We start from the raw sequence: 14,852 nt of genomic DNA, 5'->3' as shown, positions 1-14,852 counted from the left end.
GCGACAGCGAGCGCGACAGCGAGCGCGAGAGAGAGCGCGACAGAGAGCGCGACAGCGAGCGCGAGAGAGAGCGCGAGAGAGAGCGCGACAGCGAGTGCGACAGAGAGCGCGACAGCGAGCGCGACAGCGAGCGCAGAGAGCGAGAGAGAGCAGCGAGAGAGGCGCGAGAGAGCGACAGCGAGCGCGAAGAGAGCGCGACAGCGAGCGAGAGAGAGCGCGACAGCGAGCGAGAGAGAGCGCGACAGCGAGCGAGAGAGAGCGCGACAGCGAGCGCGAGAGAGAGCGCGAGAGAGAGCGCGACAGCGAGCGCGAGAGAGCGCGACAGCGAGCGCGAGAGAGCGCGACAGCGAGCGCGAGAGAGAGCGCGACAGCGAGCGCGAGAGAGAGCGCGACAGCGAGCGCGAGAGAGAGCGCGACAGCGAGCGCGAGAGAGCGCGAGAGAGAGCGAGAGAGCGAGAGAGAGAGCGAGACAGAGAGAGCGAGCGAGACAGAGAGAGCGAGCGAGACAGAGAGAGCGCGAGCGAGACAGAGAGAGCGCGAGCGAGACAGAGAGAGAGCGCGAGCGAGACAGAGAGAGAGAGCGAGCGAGACAGAGAGAGAGAGAGAGCGAGACAGAGAGAGAGAGAGCGACAGAGACAGAGAGAGCGACAGAGACAGAGACAGCGACAGAGACAGCGACAGCGACACAGACAGCGACAGAGACACAGACAGCGACAGAGACAGCGACAGAGACACAGACAGCGACAGAGACAGAGAGAGCGACAGAGAGAGCGACAGAGACAGAGCGAGCGACAGAGAGAGCGAGCGAGCGAGACAGAGACAGAGAGAGCGACAGAGACAGAGAGAGCGACAGAGACAGAGAGAGCGACAGAGACAGAGAGAGCGACAGAGACAGAGAGAGCGACAGAGAGAGCGACAGCGAGGGAGCGGCTACCCGTCCTGTTGGGGGAGGACGCAGAGAGCTGTGTGTTGGCAGCGCACTACATTGCTGCCTGCCATAAGTTGAGGGACAATGTCTGACAGACCAATAAACCTGCACATGTACTCTACTGTATGGCTATTGTTATTGTTGAATGTATGGTTATGTTGACACTTGGTTATTGTTGTTACTGTTGTCCCGTTGACAATTTTTATTCTCATTTTTATATTGTAAATATCCAAAATAAGCTTTGGCAATACGTACATTGTTACGTCATGCCAATAAAGCGAATTGAATTGAGAGACAGAGAGACAGAGACAGAGAGACAGAGACAGAGAGACAGAGACAGAGAGACAGAGAGACAGAGACAGAGACAGAGAGACAGAGAGACACAGACAGACAGACAGACAGACAGACAGACAGACAGACAGACAGACAGACAGACAGACAGACAGACAGACAGACAGTGTGTCTGTGTGTCTGTCTGTGTGAGTGGTAGCTGGCAAGAGAGCGAGAGAGAGACACCGACACCTGGGGAGAAGCTGTTATTCCATCTGGAGTAGCAACATGTCCATAAACAGGGTTAGTGCACACACAGCTAAGTAAATACTGGCTGAGAATTAATGAATTGTATTCCCATGGAAAAGGTGCATGCATCACCGTCCAGGTTACGCATCGTGGGCGGAAAGACAGATGCGATCCCAGTGGTGCCCCCGCAACGGGAGCGGGGGAGAAGATTTATTCTGGAGAATAACGGAGGAGAGGAGGAAAAATATGAGATGCGTGTCAGAGATAAGATGTAATTAAAAAATATAAAAATAACACCCACTGTCTGCCCAACACACTTGGCGAGGCCGCCCCGTTGGATTGTGGGAAGATTAACGAGAGAAGTCGAGTAAACACTAAACAGTAAGAGAACGTTGCCCCCAGATTCACATGGAAGATGTGGGTATGATCCCAGAGGCATCGTGGGAAAAAAAGTCAAAATGTAAATAAAAGTCAAACTAAATCCTTATCTACAGTATTAATATGTGTAATGAGTCCCAGCAATAGCAAACATCATTAACTTCCTCTGTGAAGACAAACAGACTCTGCTTTAGAAACCGGTCAAATAGAGAGAATGGAGATATCTCTTCTCTGCAGACCTCGAGAACTGAGACGAGAGTAGCAGGACCAAGAAGAGCACAGCCTTGCTCACACGTACAGGGAGATTTTGTTTAAAGCCCCTGCATAGTGGCAGAAGGTACTGGACTTCTGAGAAGCCATCAAACAGACACGAGGATTTATCCATACCCCTATTATATAGCACCAGGTCTGAGTAGGGTTCATTAGGCACCAAGCAGAAGAAAACGGACTGAAACAGGGATGGACTACCTGGAATTGTCCAATGAGAAACACTAGCTTTCAATTTCTGTAGCAAAATGTTTTAAATGAGCACGTCTGTTGCGTGCCCTAATGAACACAACCCAGGTGTTTGGCCTATGCAATGAGAAACACTCACTTTCCATTGCAAAACGTTTTAAATAATCATATTCCGCATGCCATAATGAACACAAACCAGCTGTAGACAGCCTATGTCTCTGTTGGGACATGCCAAAGTGGGCTAAGTTTCCACCCCATTAGTAATGCTGAGCTGTGATTGGCAGACTGGGGCCGTGTTCCCGGGCAGGTCAACGGCGGGCGGCCCACGGCACTCGCTGGAGAGCCCATCAATCACAGTTTGGGATAATTAACCAGCAGGAGACAAGCCAGGAGCTCCTTGTTCTGTTCCCCCACTAAGGGAGGGAGGGAGGTAAAGAGAGGAGAGAAGGAGATTAGACTGGGATAGGCAAGAGAAAGGGAGACTGAAGAGACAGAAAGGGAAAGAGATATGCAAAGTGACAGAAAGAGTGCATACATTAACCCCATACTCATAGCCAAGGCTAAATATTCCTTTGACACTACAGTTACTCATCAGGAAGACATAGAGAAAGCATTTTCACATCAACCTGAAAACAAGAGTGTTGAAAACAATATTCTACCCAGTGATTATCAACCAATACAAAGAACATGAATCCTAACAAAAATTATTCCCTTAATGATTGGGACATTGTGCTATGTTGGCAGGCCAACATGTGGCTTCCCGCCACAAGCTAAGTGTCATGGTTGTCGTAGGATGAAGGAGCGGACCAAAGCGCAGCGTGTGTATCGTTCCACATTTTCTTTATTAAACTGTGAAACTATGCAATACATACAAATAAACTGAATGAACAAAACAACAAACCGTGACAAAGAGTTACAACATACACTTACTCAAAAACAATCTCCCACAAACCCAGGTGGGAAAAACAACTACTTAAGTATGATCTCCAATTAGAGACAACGATGACCAGCTGCCTCTAATTTGAGATCATCCCAAAAAAAGCCCAACATAGAAATACAAAACTAGAACATAACATAGAAAATCTAAACTAGAGAGAGAAAAAAAACACTGTCACGCCCTGACCTACTCTACCATAGAAAATAACAGCTTTCTATGGTCAGGACGTGACACTAAGGGACAGTGACCGGTAAAACAATAGGTATAAATGTATGCAGTTATTTCTGTTTTGTTATTCCGCTCATTACTGTAAAGTTAATTAGAATAATTGTTATTTGTAGTACAGCATGATTATATTTTATCCCTGTGTAAGTTACTGAGTTATCATGCCAATAAATCAAATTTAATTCGAGAAGGGGAGAGTGCGAGAGACAACTGGAGAAAGAGATCAATGTTTTAAATGTACGTGTGTGTTTGTGTGTCTATCTACAATTGTGAATGTGTGCAATACCTGCATATGTGTGTGTCTGCTTGTCTATCTGCATGCATGCGAATTTGCTATATCATGCACGTGCAATACGACACTTCCTTTCTCTCCTTCTCTTGCCTCTTCATTATGATGGGTGTGTAGTGAGGCTGCCTGGGTCACTGAGTAAAGGGGGGGAAACAATGCAGAATCTTGCACCAGCTCTTTAGTGGCTGCTAGCCCAACACTGTCATCATTAGCATTAGTCCCATCCTCCATCTCCCTGATTGACCGTCCAATAACAAAGCGCTTCATTTGCTTACGTCACACTTTTTCACTGTATATACTAGATAAGGTCTGGCATCAGCTCTAAAAGGCGGGATGGTATGGTTTCTCTTTGCCAGTCAATATACACTTCCCAACTATCTTACAGTACTATAGCCTATAATCTCTATCTATCTGCCCTGGCAGGTTGTCAGCGTCTGAGGTTGTCAGTCTTTTTGGCTTTCCATCTGTCAATTGGTTTTACCAATCCGCTGTCGATACGGTTCTGTTTGGTTTGGGAGCAATCCCTTTTAGAACCTGGCAGAACTTCAGTGTGATGCTTTTCTCTTGTCAAGATAAACCTGCATTTGAAGTGAATCGACGACGCTTGTTTTACGCTCAGTCTCTGTCTCAGTGTCTGTGTCCACACTCCCTGTCTTTCTACCTCTGGGAAAGTTCCTTTTTGCAGAGTTTTAGGCGTGTCCATTGCCAGTGTCCAGTGGATGCACCAAAAACATTTCAGCCAATTGCAATATATTTTTTAAGTGTACAATAAACTTTAGCTTGTATATTTTTATTATCCAAAATGGATAGAGAGCACATACCCCATCAGTTTCAATGGGCATGACCCCTCTGCTCCGACGATGGTCCAGTGTGGCTCCTCCAATCACAGTTGTAAAGTTATTAATACTATCTAACTGGGTCATCCCTACACAGTCCCATTGTGAAGCTGCACTGCCATCCTCACCGCCCTCAATGCTTCATTTAATCATGCCCGCCGGTGCCATGCCCCGGCCTACCACACAGTGGACCCCAAGAGAGGGACAAGAGAGGTGTAGGCCTAAAGGCTTTAAATTGATGGCCAGTGTGTGTGTGTACAAGTCTGTGAGTTAGTCCATCCCATCTTCCTCTGTGCCCCTGTCAGGGGGAACTAATCCCTGCCCCCCTCTCCTGTCTATAATAAGGAGCCCGGGGTATAACCCTGCTACCTCTGTGCTCTGTGGTGCCCATTAGACTGCCTGACTATAAGACAAGGCCAGACCCAAGAACCCCTGTTGAGGACACAGATCATTCTAATGTGGGAACACAACAGAAGAAGCCACGGGAACACGTCCGAATGTAATATCCAGCTGCCTCTTCTAATCATGTCAGTCTGTCCTAATTCAATTGTCCCAGCAGGATTCAATTACTTTTTATTAATTTTGGCACAGCCTCTCCATAGAGTGGGATTCAATTCTGCCGAATACAATTTGACTAGACGCAATCGGATTCACTTCAATTGAATGACTTAATATCTATCTTCTCTCCCCCTCACCCTTAGCCCCCCTCTTGCTTTTCTTTTACCCCTGCTTTCCTGTTCCTATTTTACACACACACACACACACACACACACACACACACACACACACACACACACACACACACACACACACACACACACACACACATTTACTTGTTACTGAACTCGCATGCAGTTTGCTGTATATAACATGTCTATAAACAAGGGTTCAGCTAGGAAGAAAGAGTTTCACCTGTAACTCATAAAAGCAAGCAATCTACAACATCCCAATACAATGTTCAAACAAACACAGCCAACACACACCGCATGACCAAATGTATGTGGACACCTGCACGTCGAACATCTTATTCCAAAATCATGGGTATTAATATGGATTTGGTCACCCCTTCGCTGCTATAACAGTCTCCACTCTTTTGGGAAGGCTTTCCACTAGATGTTGGAACATTGCTGCAGGGGCTTGCTTCCATTCAGCCACAAGCGCATTAGTGAGGTCGAGCCCGCACTGATGTCGGGTGATTAGGCCTAGCTCGCAGTCAGCGTTCCAATTCATCCCAAAGGTGTTCGTTGGGGTTGAGGTCAGGGCTCTGTGGAGGCCGGTCAAGTTCTTCCACACCAATCTCGACAAACCATTTCTGTATGGACCTCGCTTTGTGCATGGGGGCATTGTCATGCTGAAACAGGAAAGGGCCTTCCCCAAACGGGTACCATAAAGTTGGAAGCACAGAATCCTCTAGGATGTCATTGTATTCTGAATTGACTTTTCGAAAGGTGCCTATGACAGTGCCACGTTGAAAGTCACTGAGCTCTTCAGTACGGGCCATTCTACTGCCGATGTTTGTCTATAGCGATTACATTGCTGTGTGCTTGATTTGATACACCTGTCAGCAACGGGTGTGGTTGAAATAGCCAAATCCACAAATTTTAAGGCGTGTCCACATACTTTTGTATGTGTTAAATCTGTGTGGCAATGTATTGAACCCCAGTAGAATGACTCAGTCGTCGCATTGCATGTGGATCAAAGAGACAGATTTACTAAGCATTAACATAAGTATAATGTTTGAAACTGTCCATTATCAATGTTGAATCCAACAACAACAAAAACTCTCAAATCTTTCTGGCACCTTTGTTCTCCCTGTAATGCTACACTGCCACTTATTCTCAACAGGTGCAACCTGCACTATAGTACCAATGCTTTATAGATCTTCCACATGTATACCCACACATACTGTATCTCAAGAAAGTGCAGATGAACTGTGTGCAGTCTTTTTTTATCTATGCAAAAAATCCACCCCTCGATTCGAAAACATTATGGGATTGACTGCTAAAGGGCCTGTAAGAAAAATCAAAAAGCAGCAAAGAAAGGGTGAAATAAATAATAACATACATAACATTGCTATTGGCCTTTGGACGATTTCGGAGGCCCTGCCGACTCCAGTCGTTCTTTAAATAGATTTTTTTCATATGAGAGTCCCCTCCGGGGGCCCTTCCATTTTCATATGTGCATCTGTATATGTGTTCCCCCCTTCCCACTCTATTAATCAAATAATGCAATCAATTCCTGTGTGCACCGAGCGAAGACATGGGCCATTCCTTATGTGAACAGCTTTTGCATGTCTTTAAATGGGACTTTCTGAGTGGTGTTACATAATGTAAAAGGACTGTGTGTGCTCAACTATTCCCGGAAAATGTTAGCCTAATAGGTTCGTGCAGAAATTACAACGATGTGATTTTTGCTAGGAAAGCACTGGAAAAGGTGTATGTTTCAGCTTGAGGTTCTGACGATGAGACTGAGAGGGTCTTTTAAATACTGTGTGTGTGTGTGTGTGTATGTCTGTATATACACTGAGTGAACAAAACATTAGGAACACCTTCCTAATATTGAGTTGCATCCCCTTTTGCCCTCAGAACAGCCTTAATTCATTGGGCATGGACCCTACAAGGTGTCAAAAGTGTTCCACAGGGATGCTGGCCCATGTTGACTCCAATGCTTCCCACAGCTGTGTCAAGTTGGCTGGATGTCCTCTGGGTGGTAGACCATTCCTGACACACACGAGAAACTGTTGAGCATTAAAAACCAAGCAGCATTGCAGTTCTTGACACAAACTGGTGCGCCTGGCACCTACTACCATACCTCGTTCAGAGGCACTTAAACCTTTTGTCTTGCCCATTCACCCTCTGAATGGCACACATACAAAATCCTTGTCTCAATTGCCTCAAGGCTTAAAAATCCCTCATTAACCTGTATCCTCCCCTTCATCTACACTGATTGAAGAGGATTTAGCAAGTGACATTAATGTATTATAGCTTTCACCTGGATTCACCTGGTCAGTGTATGTCATGGTGTCCCTAATGTTTGTACACTCAGTGTACACACATGCTCCTGTATCTGTGTGCTTTCCTCTCGGTGCTGTGCGTGCTTGTGCACACGTGCATTACGCCTGTGTGTATATGTGTGCCTGTGCATGTATGTCTCCACTGTGCAAAGAGTGCACAGGGGCATATATCTTTTAAATCCTCCGCCACTGACGTTTCTCCCAGTGGATCAGAGAAATATCTTAATTATGCCACTTAACATCTCACTGGATGGTCTTTGGGCGAGCACATAATTAATTTCACTGAGCACCAGAAAAACTCAAAACACATAAATAACCGATGACCTGCTGAGAGGAAGCCTCGCTGGGATTTCTAATGCTAATGTTGCTCTAACAGAGAGAACACACTGCCCAGGCTAAAAAAAATAATAAAGTAAAATGGCATTGCGAACCAATAGCTAAATTAATTCTGGAAAAGGTTGTAAAAGCCGAAAGTGTATTGTAAGTTGGGTTGGATATAGCTAGAGGGAACAGGGGGATGGATCCCTGTTGAGACATTGAGCCAATGTGAGAAGGTTGTGTCAATGTCAGAGGTGCCAGGGAATGGGAGTTTTATTTGTCAACTGTACTGATGTTTAAAGCAGACAAACGTAACTATTGTTCAGAGTCAGAAGAAAACCAACTGAAATAATAAAGTCTGTACAGCAGGGATCATCAACTAGATTCAGCCGCGGGCCGATACTTTCTTGAGGGGATGGTCGGGTCTGGAACATAATTACCATTCATTTGTAGACTGCAAATTGACCGCAATAAGCCCCAAACAGATATAATAATTCATTAAAACATAATTTCGAACCTTTGAAGCTGGTTCCCTGGTGTTTTTACAATATGTTATGTCCAACTAAGCTTTACAATTTTTACATGTCTTCTGATGTTGCGGCTATTGTAAATCAGCTCTAAAAGAAAACAAGTGTGCTCAGAGTTGAAGGATTTTGTTTCTTTAGCCCCTACTCCTGCAATTTAGTCAGGGGGGCACCACAAATCATCTTTGGGGCCACCCTAGATTTAGCCTCAAATCCAATACGGCATCCAAAATCCAATATGGCTACCATAATACCATTTGATGGAGGTCAAATCATATGTACAGTTGAAGAAGTCGGAAGTTTACATACACTTAGGTTGGAGTCATTAAAACTCGTTTTTCAACCACTCCACAAATTTCTTGTTAACAAACTATAGTTTGGGCAAATCGGTTAAGACATCTACTTTATGCATGACACAAGTAATTTTTCCGACAATTGTTTACAGACAGATTATTTCACTTATAATTCACTGTATCACAATTCCTGTGGGTCAGAAGATTACATACACTAAGTTGACTGTGCCTCTAAACAGTTTGGAAAATTCCAGAAAATTATGTCATGTCAATTAGCTAATCAGAAGCTTCTAAAGCCATCATTTGAGTCAATTGGCATCATTTGAGTCAATTGGAGGTGTACCTGTGGATGCATTTCAAGGCCTACCTTCAAACTCAGTGCCTCTTTGCTTGACATCATAGGAAAATCAAAAGAAAATCAGCCAAGACCTAAGAAAACAAATTGTAGACCTCCACAAGTCTGGTTCATCCTTGGGAGCCATTTCCAAACGCCTGAAGGTACAAACAATAGTACGCAAGTATAAACACCATGGGACCACGCAGCCGTCATACCGCTCAGGAAGGAAATGCGTTCTGTCTCCTAAAGATGAACATACTTTGGTGCTAAAACTGCAAATCAATCCTAGAACAGCAGCAAATGACCCTGTGAAGATACTGGAGGAAACAGGTACAAAAGTATCTGTATCCACAGTAAAACGAGTCCTATATCAACATAATCTGAAAGGCTGCTCAGCAAGGAAGAAGCCACTGCTCCAAAACCACCATAAAAAAGCCAGACAACGGTTTGCAACCAAGATCGTACTTTTTGGAGAAATGTCCTCTGGTCTGATGAAACAAAAATAGAACTGCTTGGCCATAATGACCATCGTTATGTTTGGAGGAAAAAGGGGGAAGCTTGCAAGCCGAAGAACACCATCCCAAACGTGACGCAATGGGGTGGCAGCATCATGTTGTATGTGGATATATTGAAGCAACATCTCAAGACATCAGTCAGGAAGTTAAAGCTTGGTCACAAATGGGTCTTCCAAATGGACAATGACTCCAAGCATACTTCCAAAGTTGTGGCAAAATGGCTTAAGAACAACAAAGTCAAGGTATTGGAGTGGCCATCACAAAGCCCTGACCTCAATCCCATAGAAAATTTGTGGGCAGAACTGAAAAAGCATGTGCGAGCAAGGAGGCCTACAAACCTGACTCAGTTACACCAGCTCTGTCAGGAGGAATGGGCCAAAATTCACCCAACTTATTGTGGGAAGCTTGTGGAAGGCTACCCGAAACATTTGGCCCAAGTTAAACAATTTAAAGGCAATGCAACCAAATGGTAATTGAGTGTATGTAAACTTCTGACCCACTGGGAATGTGTTGAAAGAAATAAAATCTGAAATAAATCATTATCTCTACTATTGTTCTGACATCTCACATTCTTAAAATAAAGTGGTGATCCTAACTGACCTAAAACAGGGAATTTTTACTAGGATTAAGTGTCAGGAATTGTGAAAAACTGAGTTTAAATGTATTTGGCTAAGGTGTATGTCAACTTCCGACTTGAACTGTAAATATGCATTTTGTATACGAGGCTTTTTTCCAGAATTGCGTCCACTCATGCCCATAAAGACTGTTTTTGTGTAAATCATTCTTATTCCGAATCCAATATGGCCGACATAATTACTCTCAGACATCGTTGCCTGGATATAAATTCCCCTAGTTTATTTTGTATTGTGTTATTCTGTCTTTATTAAAAAGGGTTTCATACGACTCTTGGCATAACCAGAACTATGAGAGGCTCTACCATGCCTCGTGTTTGAATAGCTGAAGCCAAATTAGCTTTACAATGTGTGTTCATGTTTTTTACAACACAAGCACATAGTAGCGTCACCAAGTTACAGGAAAGCAACCTGTAATACAACAGTCAGCCACTCTAGTAGCATTTATGTAGAGCTCTAACATTTCCCCAATTTTCCCCACTGAAACTAAGTCTGCAAGGTTGACTCTAAGTATGTGAGGTGACAGGACATGAGTGTGTCCTAACAGGGTGAGGTAGCCAGGGTGAAGTAGCCAGTAGTGGTTGTAGTTCTGGGGCCTGACCAGGTTGCACAGCTACCTGGTCTTTCTGGTTAAGCTGCAGCGACAAGGGCAGTATCCTTCCTGTATGACTGGCAGGGTATTCAGGGCTGTGTGGTGATCAGTTTCCATTTTTACAACAGTTGGGTGCAGGCACTCAGCAGATGCAGTTTGCATGCTAACAAGACCCATTGACTAACTGGAATGTTATCTCAGCCTGAATAATGCTGGGGATTCTCCAGTAGTGGAATGGTTGGTTGTTTTTTTATGTTGAATATGGCAAAAAGTATAGGTCACGTCCTGCATATTCCTTTGGATGTCGGGTAAATAGTGGGTAAATGGCCACTAGCCTAAAAATGGCCACTAGCCTAATCGCCCATCTTCTGACTGAATATTAATTTGCAGCGCTCTACCCCCACCTGCCGTTCCACCTATAAAAAAAAAGAATGCGGCCAAACAAGTAATCCCCTTTCCCTTTCTAGTGCTTGACTGCCCGCAATTTTCCTATGATGTCAAGCAAAGAGGCACTGAGTTTGAAGGTAGGCCTTGAAATACATCCACAGGTACACCTCCAATTGACTCAAATGATGCCAATTGACTCAAATGATGGCTTTAGAAGCTTCTGATTAGCTAATTGACATGACATCATTTTCTGGAATTTTCCAAACTGTTTAGAGGCACAGTCAACTTAGTGTATGTAATCTTCTGACCCACAGGAATTGTGATACAGTGAATTATAAGTGAAATAATCTGTCTGTAAACAATTGTCGGAAAAATGACTTGCGGTAAGATACTTTTGTGTTCTGCCTAAAGCCGTCCCTCTAGAAAATGTGTGGGTTAAATTAGTGTTCCACTGTCTAATAATGGATGTAAAAAAAGGAATGATAGAAAAATGTGTTATGTAAAAATGATTTCATACTCCACATTTAGGGGGGCAACAAGGGGGTCCAAAATTGTTGCCCCCCCAGAATCGCTAGTGGCGCCAGTGACATGCAATCCCTCTCAGGGGTGAGCAATCCTTCCCACCATTCATATATGTCCACCTGCCCAATTCTGGGATTACATTTTCACACAGAACTAAACTAGCTACTGTTCGTTTATACCTACTCAGTTCTTTCTTGTAAAATATTCGGTACACTTTCACCGAAGAATGCAAATTCTGCGCCGTGTCTCGTTCACCCATTCGAAAGCTTAGGATATAAATCAATGAAATTGAAATGCTAAACACCTGAGGGTAATGATGCCTTTGAATTGTTCCACAGAAGCTTAGTTATTTATCAAACAAAGAATAAACAGTTTGAATTTAAATAGCTGGCCCTGAGGTTGTTGTGTTATGATGCGCTGTGTGTTAACAAAACAAAGCCAAATAATCAGCGCAGTGCCAACTGCTTGACACTGACACCTTCTGTTTTCCCTAGGCAATCACCCATATCACAACACTGTTGTTTATGATTTGTTGTTCTCCTTGAGAAAAAAAACAAAAAAACAAAGCACAGCATATTGTTGTCGTTCCACAGCCACATGCATCTATCCACAATTATTTCTCTCCTACTGATGAAGAACAAATTTGACCAGATATAGCCACTCTTTACCAATCGATGGATGTCACATTCAATGGCTGAATAACAACACCAGAACAGTTCAATGATGTCAACGGGGTCTTGATAATCCCCTTTTCAAAAAGCAAGCATTCCAATCTTTGGAAGACGTGCTGAAACTACAAAACACCAGCGGTCAAACAATCCGCCCCTCACTCTCTTGCTCGCTCGCTGCGGTCTCCTTTTCCCAAATCTCCCTAACATAATTGTTCCCGCCGATAGGGATATATGGACAAGGGCGGTCGAATACAGCAACTTATCCATCCACGAAGTCCACAACGCCAAGAGACATGTCTCCCTACCTTGACTGCCGCAGACAAGAAACCATAGGAGTTGGATAATCATTTTGAGCAGGTTTGGCTGATGGACCGCTTCCAGCGTTCGCTGTCAGTGGAGGTTTCTAGTAGCTGTTATTATAACAGGAACCGCGACACTCCTTTCGCCCTCGGTCTTGAGGTCCGCTGGCGTTCTCTCGCTCCCTCTCTGGCGCGCGCTCGCTCGCTCCCCAGCTCGCACTTACTTTTTACTCATTCGTTGCCTGACTCCACTGAGCAGTCTGCATTTATACATCACTCACTATACTCCTCGAGAGAAAAAGGAAGTAACTTTCGTTTAAAGGTCCAAATCACTCCAATTATTGTTTCACTATGGTTGATCAAAATTATAGTTTAAATGATTGTTCAATAATTGGTTCGGGAGTCAAACTAATGGATGATGGACTGTGCAACTTGCAGTGTCACATCTTATCGAAGAAATCCGTGTGACATGAACTGTTTCATTATTTACGGGTTGTGGAGAGCAGGGGCGAAAATCTGATATCAACTTTGGAGGGGACAATTACATGACATTTTCTCAAGAGCAATTCCTGAGGGGGACACCAAAAGTAGTGCTGTAACACATAGCCTACATTGTAATATGGTAAATGTATATTGAGGAACCAAAGAAATAAGGTGTTTGCCGTACTCCTAACTACCGGTACCCAAAACTACACAACTAATCACAACAACAATACCATTGCCTTTAACAAATCTTAGTTCAGTCACCAGTTTAAGTTGAGAGTGGGGGTATCCATGGCATTTTCCAATTATGTTCCTATTTTACAAGTCAAAAAAATTGAGAACCTTTCATAATGTTGCCAAACAAAGACTCAACAAACTTACCTGAGACTCCCTGTCTCTGCCAGTCTGTCCCTGCATATCTGTCCCCAACTCTGCTGTCTGTGTGCCATCTGTTGCCTGCTCTGCCTAATGACATCATTGTGAAACATTTCCATTAGAATTTCATTTCTTTCTTATGAACATTTTATCAACTAGTCTTTGAGATATTAGGTTACTTGGGTTCTTACTATGCGTTTTGGTGTATTGAAAAATACTCTGATGTTCGTCTTTTATTTTTCTGCCATTTTTCTACCTGGCTGGCTGGCTGGCTACACACACACACACACACACAGTGTGTAGGTTATTTACAGTAGGAGATGGGCTTCTATCATCTTCAATCATTCTATTTGGGCTTCGATCTAAAAGGTAGCTAGCAAATGTGAAACGGATTAAAATGACAAGAGTTGACAGCTGTATGAGTTCACCATTTACACAACATATGCTGCAACCTTTTGTAATTTTAATAGTTTGTTTCATATTGGCTGGCTTCCAACAATAGCTGAATTTGCAAAGCTAGCGAGCACCAATTCAGTTTCAGTGGTGTTTGCTATAATCTTTGCTACCCAGGTTAAATAAAGGTTAAATAAAATAAATAAATAAATAAAAGTTCCCTTGCGACAATTTAGCTTTTGCAACGAGACCATTAAATATATTTAAGACAATGGTAGAAGAGAGTGTAGTTCTGTTCAGTTTGGACTTCAGTTTATCGCTAACCTTATCACAGGGACTTTGAAGCACTAACTTACATCATCTGCATGCTGATCTTGGAATAAATTGACGATAGCAAAGATTCCATCTTTGACGACGCCACATAAATGGAATAGGTACTAGCTAGCTTAATAGTTAATATTTGCGCGCTAGCTCTGCATATTCAGCTAGTGTGTGTGCGCGATTGACTGGATGAACCTCACTTTTGAAACTTAAAAACGCGCTATTAAAGGTCTATAATTAGCACAATTGCTTTCATTGTAATTTAAATAATATTAATAATACGCATAGTTATGTTTCGGTGATATATTGGGGGGACAAATCATATTTTTCCCAGGATGGGGGGGGGTCGTGTCCCCCCCGTCCCCCCCGGGATTTCCGCCCCTGGTGGAGAGCACTGTTCGGACTGCAGGTCACTTCTCCCTATCCTATCTCTCTCTCTGTCACGCGCGCGCGCACAAACGAGAACAGCGAATGGCTGGCTGTATGTTTGTACAAATGATATGCATATTCAGCTTGAAAAAAAGCTTCTTCTTTATTTTATTTTTTGCTTTTTGTTTCTTGGCGCACACCTAGTAACTCACTTGCGGTACACTATCCAAACAAAATCTG

General features: G+C 43.7%; 1 protein-coding gene across 4 annotated transcripts in view; it reads right to left on the bottom strand.

Annotated features, from left to right (window-relative positions):
* LOC106574338 (neural cell adhesion molecule 2) overlaps positions 1-13,068 on the bottom strand; it is a 491,639-nt gene extending 478,571 nt beyond the window's left edge. The window contains exon 1 of one of the 4 annotated variants that reach the window (XM_014150199.2): positions 12,678-13,068. In XM_014150199.2, coding sequence (XP_014005674.1) covers positions 12,678-12,720 — 43 coding nt within the window. In that variant the 5' untranslated portion in view covers positions 12,721-13,068. The remainder of the gene's footprint in view (positions 1-12,677) is intronic. The other 3 variants (XM_014150197.2, XM_045697543.1, XM_014150200.2) reach the window with 3 other exon arrangements.
* Between the last annotated feature and the right edge of the window lie 1,784 nt (positions 13,069-14,852).

Source organism: Salmo salar, chromosome ssa16 (genome assembly GCF_905237065.1).
Source record: "Salmo salar chromosome ssa16, Ssal_v3.1, whole genome shotgun sequence".
Taxonomy (NCBI): Eukaryota; Metazoa; Chordata; class Actinopteri; order Salmoniformes; family Salmonidae; genus Salmo; species Salmo salar.
The sequence above is the reverse complement of the archived record's forward strand: the minus strand, read 5'-3'. Positions and strand labels throughout refer to the sequence as shown.